We start from the raw sequence: 21,236 nt of genomic DNA on the forward strand, positions 1-21,236 counted from the left end.
TCCATTTTAATTTTGAAATAACTATTTTCTTCAGTGAGCTTTTGAACTTCCTTTTCCATTTGACTAATTCTGCTTTTTAAAGCATTCTTCTCCTCATTGGCTTTTTGAACTTCTTTTGCCAATTGAGTTAGCCTATTTTTAAAGGTGTTATTTTCTTCAGTATTTTTTGGGTCTCCTTTAGCAAAGTGTTGATTCACTTTCATATTTTTCTTGCATCTCTCTCATTTCTCTTCCCAATTTTTCCTCCACCTCTCTTACTTGATTTTCAAAATCCTTTTTGAGCTCTTCCATGGCCTGAGACCATTGCATATTTATTTTGGGTGTTTGGGATTCAGAAGCCTTGACTTTTATGTCTTTCCCTGATGGTAAGCATTGTTCTTCCTCATCCAAAAGGATGGGAGAAGATATCTGTTCACCAAGAAAGTAACCTTCTCTAATCTTATTTTTTTCCCTTTTTGGGGCATTTTCCCAACCAGTTACTTGACTTTTGGGTCCTTTGTCAAGAGTAGGGTATAATCTGGGAATCTGAAAGATCTCAGTTCCTCCAAGGTAGCACAATCAAGCATGTACACTGGTCTGGGAGTAGAAAGAGATTTCTGTGCCCAGAATCTTAGCAGTTTCCTCTCCACAACCACCTGGCTTCCAGTTCTGCCAAGCCAGCACTGGGGGCTGAGATTCAGATAAGCTGCATGAGCAGGGTCACCATTCATTGTGAGATAAACATCAGCTGCCTCAGGGCCTCTACACAGGACTGAGGTAAGAATGGGCTGCTCAATGCCCCCAGGATTTTTAAGATCCAGCAATGGATGCAGGCTGCTGTAGGGGCTGCTGTGGGAAATGCTGCTGCCTGCCTGATGTGACCTCTGTGGTCACTGCCAAAGACCGGAGCTATGCGAAGGTCCTTCTCCCTTCTTGGCCAACTGAAAATCCCTGTCACTGACCTTTGGTGCCTGTGAGTTGAGGGATCTGGGAACCACTACTACTGTGACTGGAGATTCTGCCCCCAACGGCTGTTCATGAGCTGTGCACCACAGCCAAGGCTGGGCTGGGCTCCACTCTGTGTCCAGTGCAACAGACGTTTCCCGTTGGCCTTTCAGGTCACCCTGGGCTGGAAATCTCCTCCACTCTGTTGTTCTCCACTTTTGCTGCTCCAGAATCTGTTGAGAGTCCCTCTCTACAGGTATTTTATGGGTTGTGTGGGGAGAGCCAGCATATATGTGTGTTTTTACTCAACCATCTTGGCTCCCCTGCCCCAAGATATCTTCTTAACCAAACAAGAGTTAGAGGCAATTACAAAAGATAAAATAGGTAACTGATATGAAAAGCATCTGCATAGAAAATTTTATGACCTCGTTTAAAAAGGGAAACTGTGGAATGGAGATATACCAAATTTATATCAAAAAATTATATCAAAAATATATCAAATTTATCTGGTGTTGATTTGGAAACCAAGATATACAAATAATTACCATATTTGTGTATGTATATGCACATACACATATCCATATCTATCTACCTTTCTACACACATATTAAAACCAAAAGACTTGCCTATTTGGCAAATGGCTAAAAGATACTAATAAATAATTTTCAAAAGGAGAGTTACAAATTGTTAAAAAACCAAATAAAGAATGTTCCCAGTCACTAATAATAAAAATAATGTAAATAAAAAGCAACCTTGAAGTGTCATTTCACATCCAGAAAATTGACAAGGATAAGAAAAGAAATGAATAATCAATGTTGGAGGGAAGATAGACATAATAGTATATTATTGGTGGGGAAAATAATCAATAAAACAGTTTTGGAAAACAACGTATAACTTATGCAAATAAAGTTATTACACTGTCCATATGACCCAGAGATTTTAAGTCTTACTAGAAATGTGTTGTAGCCAGCTCAGAATTAGCTCATAAGAGCAAATTATTAAATCGCATATATTATTATGGATATTAAAATTTTTTTGTTGGGATCATTTCCACTGTCACAATTGGAGAATTCAACAAATCAGGGCTTAATTTATAGTTTTGTTGATTGTCTAGACCAGTTATGTCAAACTTAATGAGAAATGGATTCCCATGAGGTGAATAGTGGCTTAGGAAACCACAAGATAACCTTAATTATACTGTATTATATATATTTTTTTATTTTGTTAAATGTTATCCAATTGCATTTTAATCTCTTACATGAGAATTTTGAGGGCAGCTTGCAACCATTAGCCATAAATTTGACATATCTAGTGTCATAAGAAAGTGATGGAAAATATCAATGATGCCAAGTAATTTTAAAAGTGTATTCCTGAGACTTCTGGGAGCCAAGATGGTGGAGCAAGAAGAAAATTGTCTTAAGTCTCCCATAGTCATCTCCAAGCAACCATAAAATAATTTCCCTAAATGAATCCTGGAACAGGAGAACCAGCAGAAAGACTGGGGTGAAAAAATCTTCTAGCCCAAGAAACTTGGAAGATCAGCAGGAAAGGTCCATCTAACTCAGGTAAAAGGGGAGTGCATTCCAGGACAAGAAGCATCCCAGCAAGTCAGCAGCAAGCTCCACCTCATCAAACTGGCAAAGATACTGAGCCTCAGTGTGGTCAAGCAGGTGAACACCAGAACCAGGACCCCTTACATGTCTTAGCATAGCCAGGGGAAGTGGCAGACTTTAGCTTTGAGAACCATCACTTGTTTCAGTGTAGCCCCATACAGGTAGAAAACAATGCCTGTACCAGGCAAGCTGCCAGATCCCTACCCCCTCAGTGCAGCACTAGCCACAAGGATCCCCCAAGGGACTCAGGACAACATCAGTGCAGCACCAGGTAAATAACCAGGACCTCCAGCCCCTGGCACAAGAAGTGTGGCATGATGCCCTTTCTACTACAGGAGCAGAGTTCAAATTTAAAAGTAAGGGAAAAGGCTGGGAAAGATTAGAAAAAGAAAACAAGATCAAAGAAAGTTATTATGGTGACAGGGAAGATCAGGAAACAAACTCAGAAGAGGATAGCAGTGAAAAAGCCCCAAAGAAAAATGGGAAGTGGTCTCAAGCCCAGGAACAACTCATGGAAGAGCTCAAAAAGGCGCTTGAAAATCAAATAGGAGAGGTAGAAGAAAAACTGGGAAAAAAATGAGTGTGATGCAAGAGAATTAAGAAGAAAAGAGTCAACAGATTTGAAAAAAGAAAACAACTACTTGTAGCACCAGTGCGATAAACACAGCAGCCACTATGGATATGTAGGTATATTTCTAGGGTAAATTCACAATATATAAACTCTCTTCCTCAAAGATGAAACCAAAATATTTATTCAGATGCTAGAAAGTGAATTCCACTAAGGTAACAAGAAAGTGTGCACATATTACCAGTAGAGGGAGGACCACCATCCCCAAATCTTCCCTTGATCAGACCTCCCCACAAACAAGCTCCCTGAGGCAAAATGCTCCTCTCTCACCAAGGATAGCTGCTCTGCTCTGCTCTGCCTGCTGCCTCTCTCTCAGCTCCACTCATTCAACAAGATTCCTCCCACCATTGGCTCCTCATGACTCAGGTTGTGGCTTGGCTCAGAGCTCAAAGCAGGTCACATGGGCCTATTAAGGGATAGGGAACATCTTCAAATTCCCTTAACATCACACTCCTTAAAAAGTAGAGTTGGCCAAACGAAAAAGGAGATACAAAAATCCAATGAAAAAAGAACTCCTTAAAAAGTATAATTGATCAGATGGAAAAAGAGGTACAGAAGCTGAGGAAAAGAATTCCATAAAAATTAGAATTAGGCAAATAGAAGCCAAGGACTCTAGGCACATCAAGAATCAATCAAACAAAATCAAAAGAAGGATGAAGTTGAAGAAAATGTAAAATACCACATTAGAAAAGCACTGACCTGGAACATATTTTTTATCACCTCTGTTATTTAATACTGTACTAGTAACATTATCTATAACAATAAGAGAAGAAAAAGAAATTAAAGGAATTAGAAAAAGCAATGAGGAAACAAAACTCTCACTCTTTGCAGATAACATGATGGTATACTTAGAGAATCCCAGAGAATCAGCTAAAAAGCTAGTTGAAATATTTAACATTAGCAAAGTTGTAGGATACCAAATAAACCCACATAAATCATCTGCATTTCCATATTTTGCCAACAATGTCCAGCAGCAAGAGATAGAGAAATTCCATTTAAAATAGCTGTAAAATATAAAATATTTAAGTCTTATCTGCCAAGAAAAATCCAAGAACTATATGAACACAACTATAGCATTCTTTTTACAAAATAAAGTCAAATCTAAATAACTGCAAAAGCATTAATTGCTCATGGGTAGACCAAACCAACATATTAAAATGACATTTCTACCTAAATTAATCTATTCAGTGTTATATCTATCAAAATATCAAAAATTATTCCACAGAGCTAGAAAAAATAATAAAATTCATCTGGAATAACAAAAACTCAAGGATATCAAGGGAATCAATGAGAAAAAAAATGTGAAATAAGGTGGTCTAGCCATACCAGATATCAGCCTGTATTATAAAGAAATAATTATCAAAATAATCTGGTACTGGATTAGGTACAAATTTCAGTATAGTAAATGACCATAATAATCTAGTATATGATAAACCCAAAGGTCCAAGCATTGGGAACAAAAACTCATTATTTGACAAAAACTCTTGGGAAAATTGGAAAATAGTATGGCAGAAACTAGGTATAGACCAACATCTTACACTGTATACTGAGATAAGGTCAAAATGGGTACATAATTTACATGTAAAGGGTGATTATCATCAGCTTACTAAGAGATCATGAAATAGTAGTTCATCTGTCAGATTTATGGATAAGAGAAGAATTTAGGAAAAAAGAAGATATAGAGAACATTACAAAATATAAAATGTATAATTTTGATTGTATAAAATTAAAAAGATTTTGCACAAACAAAACCGATAAAACCAAAATTATAAGGAGAGCAGAAAACTGGGGAAAAATATTTGCAACAAGTATCTTTGATAAAGGTCTCATTTCTCAAATATATAAACAACTGAGTCAAATTTATCAAAATACAAGTCTTTACCCAATTGATAAATGATCAAAGGACATGAACAGGCAGTTTTCAGACAGAGAAATCAAAGCTATTTATAGATTATGAAAAAAATGCTCTAAGTCAGCACTTCTTAAACTGACCAGAGACCTATGGGAAAATAAGTTATCCATAAGGCAGGGAAGAAGGAGAGTGTTTATTCTAAATATACAGCAATGCAATACAGTATCAATACAATACAATAACAAAACAACATCGCTGCTGGGCCCAGAAGGGCTAGGCATTCACCTCCCTCTGATGTGACTCCTAAACCTGGACCCATGCTCACAGAATGAGTCGTATGCTGTGAGAACATGGCACCTAAGAGAGGAGTCAAATTCTTTTTTTTTTCTAGAATTCTCTCCCTTTCTATACTTCCTACTTTAGAGACCCAGGGAGAATCCCTAAAAGTGGAGGTTCAGTTCATTTCTTTAATCTTCCTATAAAGAAGTCAAAAAGTTTCAGTACTTTATATATTCAGTAATATATATTATATATAATATAATAATATAATATAGATGAGGTATATAACATCAATTTATTTACTCTATATGATAGGAATGCTTCACACACATAAACTCAGCTTATAACTATTATTATACTCTCCCAGTTTAATGCTGAAAATATTAAAATATGAAGTTCTTAATAGCATCATTAAGTAAGCATTTAACCTTCCACTCGGCTTTGTAGCCTCTGAACAACTCTCTTCTGACAAGCCAAACCAGGTATTATACACATCGTCCTACCAGTAGTTATTTTTTCCTTCCAAGAATAAGTTGCCAACACAACTCTCAAACTCCCCAAATCCTATATATTACTGTTCTAGTTTTCCCACATCTGCTCCAGTCTAACACTTCCTATATTTGTCATATTAGCCAGTCTGGTAGGTGTTAAGAGGTATCTCAGAGTTGTTTTAATTTACATTTCTCTGATCGATACTGATTTAGGTCCACCAGCCCAAGGGGACCCAAATCCGATCGCTGAGCCTAGCCCAGGCTAAACCCCATTCCAAATCGTACAGGTACAAGGGAAAAAAACAAAACAAAAGTTGAAACAAAAATGGTGATTTAACATAATAAATAAAATGAATTTATTTATAGATAAATAAAACTAAAAGTAGTGATTTAAAACAAGGCTTCTTAAACTTTTTCCACTTACAACTGGTGCTGCATAACCTAAGGGCATGTTCCATGCAAAGTATGTATGTTTGCATTCAGAAACAAGTCTGCAGTGAAGTTGTGTAATGAAACACATGCAGAAACACCTAGGAATCATTATGTGTTTGATTTTTTAATTAATTTTTGGTTCCACCCTTTAAGAATAAGTGGTACAAAATATTTTCTCTCTCTCCTACACAGAATTCTTTGGCACAGAAGCACAAGGACGTAGAGGGCCCAAAGTAAAGTGGGCTAAGACTTAGAGTATGGGTAGTAAGGCTCTTGATTGTGCAAGTTCTTTCCTCCTATTTGTAGAGTGCTCAAAAATTCCTCTTAATCATGGTAAATCTCTGTCCAGTCTGCTCATGGTTACTGATGCCAACATTGTCTGCAGCTATTGCTATCCGATGAAGATTCTGGAGGGAAAATTAAAAGTACAAAATACCCTGGATCCTTCAACATTGGCAAGACCTTTCTAAAGCTAAAGTTGAACCCAAAGCTTCTGCTTTCACTTTTGGCAGCTTCTTCTCAGGGGTTTGCTGAAATTCACTCTTGCTCACTGCTTGTGGAACTCTCCAAAGCTAGTTAACTTAGTGCTTTTCTGTATGGTTCAGAAGCTGTGATGAAATATCTTAGCCAGTTGGAACACATGTTCTATCTGGCATCTTTTCATTTCATCTACTGGCTTTCTAAGACTTTTGATAATTAGTCTCAAGCCTATGATTTAGATTGAATGAGCATCTTATCCCTGACTGTAAGTGGAGATGGGATGACTTGATTGAGAAAGTAACATTCAATCCATCCCTTATAAATGTAAGCTTCTTGAGGGCAGGGGCTATTTTTATTTCTTTTTTCTTTGCTCATTATCTAGCATAGTAGTTTGTTCCTTTTGGGGAGCTGAGGAAAGGGAGTTAGTGAATTCATTAGTACAAGAAACATCTACTCAAATATGATAGGGCACTATGCCAAGTGCTTTACAAATACTATCTCATTTTATCTTCACAACAGCCCTGAGAGGTTAAGTGCTATTCATATTTTGCAGATGAGGAAACTGACACAAAAAGTGGTTAAATGGCTTTCTCTGAGTTACAGAAGTAGTGAAGTATCTAAAGCTGGATTTGAACTGAGGTCTTCCTGATGCTACCACCTATCACTGATGCAAATTAGTGATGTGATTATAATTTGTAGTGCTATGAAATTGTTTACTCATGGTCACTCACAGGCAAAATGAGTCAAAAGAAAAATATGAACACATGACTCATGAGTTCTCGTTTATTTGTGAATATAAAGCTGGCCCTTCTCCAATATGCCATCCTCTGAGTCAGACCATCTCTAATCCAGCATTTATTGAGGTTGATGCTTCTCATGAAGCAAGCTAAATTCCAAAAGGAACCAGCAACTTTAGTGAAAGCAAAACAGATTTTTATAGGGTAAAAATGCAATTGCATAATAGAAATTATGACTATTAAGAGGCAAGAATGGTTTGTTAAGAGCTTAGGTAATAGGAAAAGGGTCCCAGCCACAGTGGAACTGTGCATGTGATTACTCACAATGCATATGGAAAATTCCATTGGGGGGGTATGTATGTATGATAATGATATTGCAATAACCCTCTCTATGTCATAAGTTTACCTAAAGGATAGCTTTTGCTATTACTGCACAGGTACCTACTTAGGGAAAGTTCCTTCTATTGTTTTGGGGTCTACATCCTGCTTGGGCATCCTGGTGGTGTTGCTTTCTGATTGGTTGAGTACTATGGTCCTGTCTGAGACTAGATGGATGGTTGAGTATATGAACACACTTGCTGTTTTTATGGGAGATATGAGAAAATGGGTCTGGGGGCAGTGGCTAGCTAGAGTCAGTGATAGGAATCCCAACACATGGACGCTCCTGCTGTTTCTGTGAGAACTGTGGGTTCATGGACACATCTGTTGTTCTAGTGATCAGTGAGGCATATATGAAATTAGCATACTGATTTGGGAGAAGGGAGGAGCTAGATGGGGGCAGTGGGTCTACTGGGGCCTATGAGTGAATCTGGGGGCCTGTGGTGTGGTTAAAGCCAGATTGTGTGGTTTCATCAGGACATGGCTGCTGTTCACTGGGGTTCATAAGGAAGGTAGAATATTGGAGCTAGAGGCAGCTTTATTAGGATTCTATCAGGAACTATAATTTTATTTGGTCAGGGCCATTGAAATTATATCACAATTTTTCAAATAATTTTGTCTTTTTTTCCTTTTCATCAATTCCTTGATGATCTCAAATTGTCACTTTCTCCTTTGTCATAAGTATATATTGATCATCTTATGACTTGGTCTCACAACATTCCTAGAAAAAAGTTTAGATCTTAGATGTTCTTACACATAGATCTCTAGCCAGAACCATTTCTTACTGAATTTTGTTCTCCATGAAGGGAGGCACTCAGTCAGAAATCTCTTAGGCTCTTTTGACTCCCACTCTCATTAGCCAGATACATACATGCATAAGCCACAAACTTTGTCTGATCTCCAAGAACTATGGGGACATTCTAGCCCATTAACTATTGTTTATGTGAATAAATTCGATTCCTTCCTTTTTTCACCTAATGAACCTCTTATTTGTTTGCTCTTCATATCTACTTTGGCTTCCCACAAAGTGACTTCACATAAGTACATTCTGTTATCATATTGTTCATTTTAAGCTAGTTAATTATAAGTGGTTTATGTCAGAATAGACCACCTCTTTAAAGGCAATATTATTGCTGTTAAGCAATGGATGATCTGAACTGCAGGGAAACCTTGGCCTCAGCTTAGAGACAGGTCCCCAAAGTCCCTCAAGTCTGCTCATTTGACTCAAGAATGATAAGTGGAATGGAATTATTATTGAAGGATGTCATAAGCTTGAATGAGGATGAAGGGGTTTTCCTTCCCAGTCTGGGAAATCATGATTTAGTTTCACTAGCACCTCCAGAGATTGATGGTCAGTTGTTTGATATCAACCTCACCTTTCGGAAGCTACACCCAAAGTTCCCTTTGTGGAAGGTGATCAGAAGTAGGGCCTTATTATATCACCATTCCAAAAGTACCTTTCTTATTCTGATAGCCGCATTTTCCCTGATCTCCATTATTTTCCCAATCTCCCACTCAGATTTTACCAGTTGGTCTATCCATCCCTTTAAGGTTGTTTGGTGAAGAAGATCCATAAAGAAAGCCTGATTCCACTTGAAAGGGGTCATTTTTAGCACCATTTAACTGGTCTCCTTATTACTTGAGGGGCCTAGTTAGATTGTCCCTAAGACAGGCTGGTCATAGACATTACAGATCATGGAAGTTATGGGGAGGGAAAGTTTCATTGTTCAGATCTATAAAACCAGTTCCCTCCTCCTTTCCAGATCCCCTTTGGAAACCAGCTCCAGTGGGAATGCATCTTTATGGGGCCAAGGTGAGTAGCACCCCATCTCAAGAACAAAAAGAAACAAAAGATAGACCCCATTTAAGACCTCTAATTGATTTAGGTGGCTCTGATATCAAGAAGTCTTCTTAGGTGGTATCAATAAGTCTTCAAAGAATTACTTACCCAAGCCTATGGTGCATAAAGAGGCTCTGTATTGGCTCCAATAGGCAATGCCTTTGGGAACCAATGCTCCAGTACTTATCAGGTCCTTTGTACTTCCTTTTAAACTGCTCAGTTCCTTGGTGGTAGAAGCCTGCCCATCCCCTACTGTCTCTGGAAATCATTCTCTGGGATGTAGTAATAGAAGACTAAGCATTTCTTACCCCTGTTGAAAATTCCTAATTCTCTTATTTCTACTCCCATCCTCCTATTTTATGGCTCTGATCTCAATAGAATGCAGCATAACCTCTGGGTTAGAGACCATGATTTCATCCCTTGGTTCCTGGCTGTAGCCTGTAGGTCCTCACTCCCACTAAATCTTTTTACTTGTACTATTATCAGTTTCTGGACCAATTTAATCTGGCATGAAAGTAGTCCAGTTTTGGCAGGATGATCTTTAACAACCAGGAAATGCTGACTCTGACACTTTTGTCACTCCTCCTGTCAGTCTGCTTTAGCACTCTCTTAATTAATAACTCTTTATCAGTGAGGGCCTGTTTTTTATTGTCCTAAGAGTGCTATCCATGTACCATCAGAAGTGCTCTTGCCATAAATAGCTAAGATTATACTGTGGCTTTATCCAGCTATATTCTCACTTCACTTGAGTATTCTTCCCTTACTCAGGCTATGATTTGAAACATGATGCCATCTTGTCTTAATTATTTGCTATGCCAAATGTAATAAGCAAGAACAAATGAGAAATTTATTGAAATTATTCAACCAGAGGAAGTTTACTTAGGTGTATTGTAGAAAAGATACTTGACTAGGATACTGTAACATTTAGATTTAGTAGATGTGACTCCCATTTCCTTCTGGAAATACTTCCTTTGGGCAGGATGTGGAAACAATGCAGGATATCTGCCAAGTTGGAAGGGAATTAGTTCCACATAAATTACTCTTCCAGGAAATCACATCAGTCTGGTCAGAGTTACCAGGAAGTTTCATGAAGAAATACATGGTTCAAGCCTTAGTTCCCCAGGCCAATCAAGTCACAGGGAAAGATTTTTTAACTTTTAAGAGAAAAAAATAACAACACAGAGGGAAGAGGGAGTCCTTGAAAAATTGATGATGTTATAATTGGTTACTCCGCTGAAACTCCAAGGTTGATCTCTGATCTGTGATCAGAGAAACAAGACTGTCATTGGCTTCTGGCTGCTCCTTGCCTTAGGCCCAATCCATGATGGATCTGTGATCTAGGTCCTTATGCTGGCAATTCAGTCTCACAGTCCATTTTCAATACTAGAAAGCTCTGTGTGGACTTTCTGGCTAGACCCTCTCTGGTATGTCGATAAGCAGGTCTAATATTGCATGCAGAAAAATGACTCATTGGTGTCTTTCTGTATTCCTCAATTATGATTTATTCTAATGTTCTTCTTTGATCTTTGTTAGAGTAGTTGTGGGAGAAGGTCAAGCTGTACTGCTTTACCTCCTCAGCCATCTTTGAAGATCTCCTAATAGAAGTATAATTAAACAACACACACACACACATACACACATAAACACAAATACACACAAACACTAAAGTTTTTGAGAGTATAAATTGCTTATTTTCTTAAAAAGAAATCTCTGGAGCCTAGCATACATAATACCTAGCATATTGTATAGACTTCATATGTGCTTGTAGATTCATTTATTCATATTAATTTTTATGGCTCCTCAGAATCATAAATTCATTCATGGAATAGATCTACCAATAAAATATACGAAATATAGAACAGCACAGTATATTCAAGTGCATGTGAATCCTTTAATTATTATGCTTACTAATGCATATTTTAGTAAACAATAATGTGATAGATAATTTGACCACTGGAAAATAAAAATTAAAAATTGTTCTAAGTAGTGTTTTGGAATAGCCTCAGAAAGTCCCCACCACGTGCTATTTATACCTTGTACCCTCTACTCTGGACTTTCAAGACTTTTATAGAACAGGAATATTAAAGTTTTATGTTTAATGACGCTATCTAAAATAAGAAATCATAATACAGCCCCAAGCCTCAGATTATACCAAATATCATAATTTTTGCCCCACAAGAAAGTCCACTGTTATGTTATTAGTTACCAATGACAGTTTTGTCAGCATTTCTCATTAATCACAAAAGTGTGGATTGAATGGTATGTCCATATTTTCTTTTAGGAAAATTTCTTCTTTGCAGAGGTCTGGTCTGAGAAAGAAAAAAAGAGAGAAATAGAAAGAATATAGAAAGAGAGATGGAGTACAACAACAGAAATTTGTGTAACAGAAATGACTTTTTCTTCTCAGTTAAATAAGAGAATAAACCACTGTTGTAAACTATCTGTTATCTGCATGAATTTACATGGATAATTTGATTCTTTGATCATTGCAATCAGAAAATAATTTAGTCAGATTCTTGCAACTTACACTTCTGGAATCTAGCAGAGTAAATAGTTTTTAGATTTATCTCTTTAGTCAGGTTACCATAGGCAAAGAAAAGCACATGGTTAAAGAGGTTATCTAGATAATTCAGGCTCAAATATCTGTTTTTGGTGTGTTTTTTCTAGACTTTTAGAAGAATCTGGAAATAACGATGATGTATAGGTCACCTTACAAAACCTTGGTAGTGGATTTGGTGATACTGTTCATGATTATGTTTTGTGAATTGATGTGTCATTATTATAAATAACCCACTTGTTATCTAAGGCAAATTTTACTTACAAGTGTTTTGGGAATTAGATCTTTTTCAATAAGATTTAGGAGTTAGACCTCCAAGTTTCAGACTGCAGTTGTCACGCCAGTAGAATGTATTTGCTAATATATTAGGGGAAAACCCTTTCCTTAGAATGACCTCCATAAAATCCTCATTAGAGAGTATCATGAGTATTTATGTTTTTCTTAGAGTATAAGAAACATTGGGAAGGAATTTGGGACTTGGAATGAAGACCTCAGTTTCTACGTAGCTTTGTATGTGAAGTTGGAGGGTGCATAACAAGTGCAAATAGTAAATTGCATAATTAAAGTAGATAAATGTATTTACACAAATATATTTGGACTACTTCTTGAAGAACAAATAGATAAGTGAAAGAAGTAGAAAAATAAGTAATGATAATAAAACTTTTGTAGCCAAAACACATAGTGAGTTCAAATTGCATTCCCTTACTATATTGAGAAAACCAAATTTCTCAAAATGAAGAGCAATTTGTTTATATATGGATCAGCATATTTCTTGAAATTAACCAATGACTAGATCAAAAAACAAGCTTCAAAAGTCATTGTCTTACCTTTCAGGAAAGGTGAGTGATCTTAACCTGATATGATGAAATTGGTACTGGCACTTATAACATTGAAAGAATGGAGACTTTGGAATGAATTTCAAAATGATTTGTGAAATTTCTTTAAAATCATAGTAAAATCCAGCAAGAATATGCAATTCTGAATATGCAGAAAATGTCATTATGTCATCACTAAATTAAAAAAACAAAAGAAAATACATCACATTTCAACATTCAAATAATTTGAAATAAGATCTATAATTTTAAATATGGGGGGAGTTCAATCAGTCTGACCAATAGAGCTGTCCACCATATTAACAATATCTGAATTATATTTTTTTAAAAAATATATTTTTGCTTTAATACCTAATCTTAGGCACAGTATTACCTAGTAGAAATCTTTTGAATTTGATTTAGTAGAGAAATAAAAATGCAACCCACATATCATTCATGTTTATATAAACAGGACTCTTGAAATTTTAGAGAAATCTGTAAATTAGATTGTTTTCTTTAAGCAGGAATTCTGCCAGAATTGTGCTTGTTGTTCTTTTATTTGTTAAATCCTTTCTTGATAGACTATATTAAGGTAAATATCAATTTAGCCCCTGTCTAGATTATTTTTAGTTGATACTTTTAGATAAATTTATTATTTATTTTAAGCATTCATTAAAAAAAAAAAACTTTTGAATTCTCCTATTGAGAAGGCAAGCAATATGACATCAACTATGTATGTGAAGTCATTCAAAACATATCTGCCTATTAGTCATGTTGAAAAAAAAGCAAAAAAAAAAAGTGAAAAAATTATATTTCAATCTGCATTCAGAGTTTATCAGTTCTCTTTCTTGAAGGTGATAGAAATTTCCCCCAGACTTCCTTTCTTAAGTCCTTAAGAATTATGTTTGATCATATTTTGATCAGAGCAGCTAAGTCCTTCAAAGTTCATCATCACAGCAATATTGGAGATGCTGTGTGCAATGTTTTCCTGGTTCTACTCACCTCACTTTGCAGCAATTCATATAGATCTTCCCAGGTTTTTTTCTGAACCATATTATTTGTAATTTCTTATAGCACAATAGTCTTCCATCACAATCATATACCACATCTAGCTCAACTATCTCTCAATATATGGACATGTCCTCAATTTTCAATTCTTTGCCATCATCAAAATAAGCTACTATAAATATTTTTGTACAAATAAGCTCCTTTTCTTTTTCTTTGATCTCTTTGGGATACAGACCTTTAGCTAAGTGTAAATACAATTTTACCACCCTTTGGCCATAGTTTCAATTTGTTCCACAAATGGTTGAACCAAATCACAACTCCACCAACAGTGCATGAGTGTTCCAGTTTTTTGACATCCCCTCCAGTACTGTCATGCCATGTTATCAAATCTGTTAAGTGTGAGGTGGTACTTAAGGGTTGTTTCAATTTGCATTTATCTCATCAATAGTGATTGAGAACCTTTTTCCTTATGATTATAGATAGCTTTAATTTCTTCTCCCCAAAATTGTCTGTTCACATCCTTTAACCATGTATCAGTTGGGAAAAGGCATTTATTTATGTACATTTGACTTAGTTCCCCATGTATTTCAGAAATGAGTCCTTGATCAGAGAAACTTGCTATAAAAACATTTCCCCAGTTTTCTGCTTTTCTTCTAGTCTTGGTTGCAATGGTTTCGTGCGTATAAAACCTTTTCAATCAAATGTACTTGAAATTGTCCATTTTACTTCCCATGACTCTCTCTATCTCTTGTTGGTCATAAATTATTTCCCTTATCCATAGATCTGACATGTATACTTTTCCTTGCTAGCCTAATTTGCCTACAATTTCACACTTTTGGTATATGGTGCGGCCTATATCTAGTTTCTTCCGATCTTCTTTCCAGTTTTCCCAGTAATTTTGGTCAGATAGTGAGTTCTTGTCCCTAAAATTTATCTTTTTGATTTTATCAAACACTAGATTACTATGGTCATTTAGCATGGTATATTGTGTACCTAGTCTATTCCACTTATCTAACACTATATTTCTTGGGCAGTACCAAGTTGTTTTGATGATTACTGCTTTGTAATATAGTTTGAAATCTGGTATTGCTAGGCTGTCTTACTTCACAATACTTTTTCATTGATTCTCCTGATATTCTTGACCTTTAGTTCTTCTTGATGAATATTATTATTTTTTCTAGCTCTATAAAATAATTCTTTGGTGGTTTGGTTGGTAGGGCCCTGAATAAGGGCCCTTTAAATTAATTTTGGTAGAATTGTTATTATATTTTTATTATATTGAGTGAGCCTACCCATGAGCAATTAATGTTTCTCCGGTTGTATAGATCTGTGTTTTTGTGGAATGTGTTTTGTAGTTGTGTTGTGTTAATATAGTTGCTGGGTTCATCTTGGCAAGTAGACTCCCAAGTATTTTAGGTGTTCTGCACTTATTTTAAATGGAATTTCTCTGTTTGGCTCTTCCTACTGGACTTTGATGGCAATATATAGAAATGATGACATATGTGGGTTTATTTAAAATCTTGCAACTTTACTAGCATAGTTAATTGTTTTAATTAGTTTTTTAGTTGATTCTCTAACTGTATTATCATATCACTTTCCATGAGTTATAATTTTATTTTCTCATTGCCTGTTCTTATTTCTTCAACTTCTTTGTCTTATTGCTACAGTTATCATATCTAACATAATATTGAATAATAATGGTGATAATGGACCTCCTTTTGCATTCCTGATCTTATGGAGAAGGCTTCAAGTTTATCCCTGTTAGAGATAATTCTTGTTCTTTCTTTTAGTTAAATACTATTACTCATAATTTTAAGGAAAGATCCCTAGTGTTTTAGTAGGAATGAGTATTGTATTTCGTCAAAAACTTTTTCTGCTTCTGTTGATACAATCATGATTTTTTATGGTTTTTATTTTTGATATGTTCAATTATGCTGATAGTTTTCCTAATACTGAACCAGTTCTATTTCTGGTATAAATTGAACCTATTGTAGCGTACAATCTTTATGATCAATCGCTCTAATCTTTTTATTAGTATATTTTTAAAATTTTTAAATCAATATTCATTAGAGAAATTGGTCTATAGTTTTCTTTCTGTGTTTGCTCTTTCTGGTTTTGCAATCAAAACCACATTTGTGTCATAAAAGAAATTTTTGTAGGACTCTTTTATCTATTCTTTCTGAGTAGTTTATACAGCATTAGAATGAATTGATATTAAACTGTTTGGTAGAACTCCCTTGTAAATGCATATGGTTGAGGATTTTTTTCTCTTGGAAACTCATTTATGAGTTCTTCCATTTCTTTTTCTAAGATAGGGTTATCTAAGTGTTATATTCTGTTAATCCAGGCAATTTACATTTTTGTAAATATTCATCAGTTTCACTTAGATTGTCAGATTTATTTGTAAAATAGTTCCTAAGATGCCTTTAATTTCATCTTCATTGATGGTACATTTTTTTCTTTTCAATTTTTATGCTAGTAATTTGGTTTTCCTATTTTTTAAATCAAGTTATTTATATATATGTATATATATTATATATACATATATATATAGTTCAGTTTTTAACTTTTTATTTTATTAATCTCTCCTTTGATTTTCAAGATTTCTATTTTGGTGTTTAATTAAGGATTTTTAATTGTTTTTTCCTAATTTCTTATTCACATTCTCAGTTCATTAATTTTTCTCTCCCCACCATGCCCTTTCATTGACATAAGTATTTAGAGATATGAATTTTTCTCCAAGTACTGTTTTGGCTACATGCACAAATTTTGTTATGTTATCTCATTGTTTTCATTCTCTTCAGTGAAATTTTAATTGTTCTTTGATCCATGCATTCTTTAAGATTTGTTTATTTAGCTTCCAATTAATTTTCAATCTTGGCTTTTAAGGTACTTTTGTTTTTGTTCAATTTCTTCAGTCATGGCTGACTGTTTGTGACCCCATTTGATGTTTTCTTGGCAAAATACTGGAGTGGTTTGACATTTTCTCCCTCAGCTCATTTTACAGATGAGGAAACTGAGGCAAACAGGAGTAAGTGACTTACCAAGGATCACACAGCTAGTACGTGTTTGAGGTCAGATTTGAAATCAGGAAGATTCATCTTTCTAACTCCAGGCCTCAAACTCTATCCACTGTTTCTCCTAACTCAATGTAATGTATTGAATATAATTTTTATTTCATTATGGACTGAAAAGTTTGCACTCGATATTTCTGCTTTTCTTCATCTGATTATAAGGCTATTATGTCCTAACATATGGTCAGATTTTGTGAAGGTGCCATGTACAACTGAGAAAAAGGTATATTCCTTTCTATTTGCATTCAAATTTCTCCAAAGGTTTGTCATATCTAACTTTTCTAAAATTCTATTTATTGCCTTGCCTTTTTTCTTATTTTATTTCATGTTTAGATTTATGTAATTCTGAGAAGGGAAAATTAAAGTCCCTACTAGTATAGTTTTATTGTCTTTTTCCTTACTTAACTTTTCCTTCAATAATTTTGACACTATGCCATTTAGTGAATACATGCTTAATATTAGCATTACTTCATTGTCTATGATACCTTTTAGCAAAATGTTGTTTCCCTGCTTATTCTTTTTAATTAGGTCTATTTTTGCTTTGCTTTGTGTGAGATCATAATTGTTATACCTGCTTCTTTTTTACTTCACTTGAAGTATGATAACTTCTGCTCTAGCGCCTTATTTTACCTCTGTGTGTGTCTTTCTGTTTCAAGTGTGTTTCTCATAAAAAGCTTATCATTGGATTCTGATTTCTAATCATTCTGCTATCTACTTCTATATTATGGGTGAGTTCATCCCATTCAAATTCAGTTATAATTACTGTGTGTTTCCCTCCATTTTTGTTGTTTTCTGTTCATTCTTCTCTCTCATTTTATGTCATTTTTCAAACTTCAGTTTTCTTTCTGATTGTTGCCTCCTTTAATCTGCCCTCTCTTTTATCACCTCTATCTTGTATCCCCTTCCCTTCTTGCTTACCAAAGGAATGTGTGTATATACACACATACAAATACATGTGTGTATACAGTCAAACAAACATACATACACACATACATGCATAAATATATACATATATTCTTTCCCTTTGAACCAATTTTGATGAGAGTGGGGTTGAAGAATTGCCTGCCATCCCCTTCCCATTTCCCTCTCTACTGTAATAGCTCTTCCTTGTGTTCCTCTTTCATGTGAGATAATTTTCACCATTTATCTCATTTCCTTCTTCCCTTCTTCTCAAAATTTTTGAAAAATTTCAACTCACCATAATTAACTTAGACTTGCACCTTCTGTTTATGTAGAGTCTTTCTAACTGCCCTAATAATGAAAAGGTCCTTAGAAGTTGCATGGATCATCTTTCAACATAAAAATGCAAACCATTTCATCTTTTGTTCCTCATAATTTCTTTTTTTGTATTTTATCTTTTTATGTTTTTCTTGTGTCTTCTGTTTGAATGCCAAATTTTCTATTCAGTTCTTGGCTTTTTATTAGGAATGCTTGAAAATCCTCTATTTCATTAAGTATCCTTTTATTTTTACTTTGAAAGATTATATTTAGTTTTTCTGGGTGGGTGCTTCTTGATTGTAATCCCATCTCCTTTGCCCTTGGAATATCATTTTCCAAGCTCTCTACTCCTATACGGGGAAGACGTTTAATCTTATGTAATACTGATTGTGGCTTTGTATCTGAATGGTTTCTTTCTAGTTATTTGCTCTATTTTATACTTCATCTGAGAGCTCTGGAATTTGCTTAAAATATCCTTGGAAATTTCTATTTCAAAATCTCTTTCAGTAAGTAGTTGGTAGATTCTTCTGATTTCTATTTTACCCTCTGATTCAAGAATATCATGATTATTTAGCTTTGTTATTTTTTTTTTTTTGGAAATATGATATCAAGGCTTTTTTTTTTAATCGTGGGTTCCATGTAGTCCAATAATTATTAAATTATCTTTCGTTGATCTATTTTTCAGGTTAGTTGTTTTTCTGATGAAATATCTCTCAGTTCCTTCTATTTTTTCATTCTTTTGACTTTGTTTTACTGTTTTGGATGTCTCACTTGATCAATTCCATTTTTTTTTCAGAATCATTTTCTCAGTGAACTTTTGTACCTCTTTTTGCTTTTGTTTAATTCTCTTTCTTAAGGAGTTATTTTCATCTTTGAAGGTTTCTACCTCTTTTTCATTTAGCCAATTCTGCTTTTTAACAAATTCTTTCCTTTAGTGAATTTTTGTGCCTTCTTACATTTGGTCAATTCTATTTTTAAGGTGTTATTTTCTTCAGTATTATTTGTGCCTCTTTTACCATCTGTTAATTCACTTTTCATAATTTTCTTCTGCCACTCTCATTTCTTTTCCCAATTTTTCTTCTACTACTCATCTATTTCTTTAGTTTTTCCAGGAATTTTTTTTTGGGATTGTGTCTAATTTGCATTTTTTTCTTTGAGGCTATGATTATAGCTGTTTTTACATCATTGTCCTCTTCTGAGTTTGTGTCTTCATCTTCCCTGGCACTACAGTAGTTTTTATGGTCAGGTTATTTTTTTTTTGCTCATTTTTCCAGCCTATTTCTTGGCTTTTAACTTTACATTAAAATTACACTCTATTCTAGGGTTTTGGAGCGCTATCTCAGTCTTCAGGATTTTTTCCACTTCTCTTTTCAGAGCTAGTTCCAGGAGTCAGTACATTTTTGGTGCTTCCAAGAAGGTGCGATCAAAGGGGACTGCTCTCTTGGTCATACTCCATTCTTTACCCAGTTTTTTTCCTATAGTTACAAGTGCTAGTGTTCCTCTCCACCCTGAAACTGCAATCCAGAACTATGTATGGTCAATGCAACACAGTCCTCAGGGACACCTATAATTTTCTGACCCATTATCTGATCCCCTCATTGTCTCTAGAACTTCCAGATTGCTGCTGCCAACAAAGCCCACTACTGGTGTTGTTGCTACATGAGTTTCTGGCTGTTCCCAGGGTACAGAGCTCTCCACCAACTTCCTAAGATACCTTGGATTGAAAAATGTATTAATCCAACTCTTAATTGGCTTTGCCATTCCAGAATCTAATTTCATGCATTGCTTTTGGAGGAAAATGTTGGGAAACTTTGACTGGATTTCTGCCTCTATTCTGCCATTTTGAATTTGCCGCCCCATTTAATTATTAAATTTTCTGAAATAGTCAAACTTTTGGGGATATAATAAAATAAAAATGATAATTCTACCTAAATTAATCTACTTATTCAGTGCCATACCAATCAAAATTCTAAAAAAATTATAGAGCTAGAAGAAATAATAGCAAAATTCATCTGGAAGAAAAAATAGTCATGAATATCAAAAGGGCTAATAAAAATTGCAAAGGAAGGTGGCCTAGTCATACCAGATGTTAAACTATATTATGAAGTAGCACTTATCAAAACTGTTTGGCACTAGATAAGAAAAAGAATAGTAGATCAGTGGAATAGATTAGTTATACAAGACACACTAGTAAATGACTATAGTATTTACTTTTTGAAAAACCAAAACCTCCAGCTTCTGGAATAAGAACTCACTATTTGACTAAAACTGCTTGGAAAAACTAGAAAACAGTATGGCAGGAACCAAGTATAGACCAACATCTCACACTGTATACCAAGATAAAGTCAGAATGGGTACATGATTTAGGCATAAAGGGTGATACATAAGCAAGTTAGGAGAACAGGAAATAGTCTATGTGTCAGATCTATGGAGAAGGGAAGAATTTATGACCTAACAAGAGATTGAGAGCAAAATGGATAATTTTCATTATATTAAATTAAAAAGTTTTTACACAAACAAAACCAATACAACCAAGATGAGAAGGAAAACAGAACATTCTATAAACAATTTTTATAGCAAGTGTCTCAAATAAAAGTCTCATTTCTTGAATATATAGAGAACTGAGTCAAATTTATAAAAGTACAAAGCATTCCCCAGCTGACAAAGGGTCAAATGATATGAACAGGCAGTTTTCAGATGAAGAAATCAAAGCTATCTCTAGTCATATAAAATTGCTCTAAATCCCTTTTGATTCAAGAAATGCAAATAAAAACAACTCTGCAGTACCACTTCATACCTATCAGATCCTCTAATATGACAGAAAAGGAAAATAACTGTTGTAGAACAGGTGGGAAAATCAGAACACTAGTGCATTATTAGTAGAGTTGTGAACTGATCCAACCATTCTGGAGA

General features: G+C 34.9%; 1 protein-coding gene across 1 annotated transcript in view; it reads right to left on the minus strand.

Annotated features, from left to right (window-relative positions):
- Window positions 1–19,877: 19,877 nt before the first annotated feature.
- Window positions 19,878–21,236, minus strand: part of LOC140507989 (lipase member I-like) — a 33,314-nt gene continuing 31,955 nt past the window's right edge. The window contains exon 9 of the mRNA XM_072615765.1: window positions 19,878–20,037. Within this exon, the coding sequence (XP_072471866.1) occupies window positions 19,878–20,037 (160 nt within the window). The remainder of the gene's footprint in view (window positions 20,038–21,236) is intronic.

Source organism: Notamacropus eugenii, chromosome 5 (genome assembly GCF_028372415.1).
Source record: "Notamacropus eugenii isolate mMacEug1 chromosome 5, mMacEug1.pri_v2, whole genome shotgun sequence".
Lineage (NCBI taxonomy): Eukaryota > Metazoa > Chordata > Mammalia > Diprotodontia > Macropodidae > Notamacropus > Notamacropus eugenii.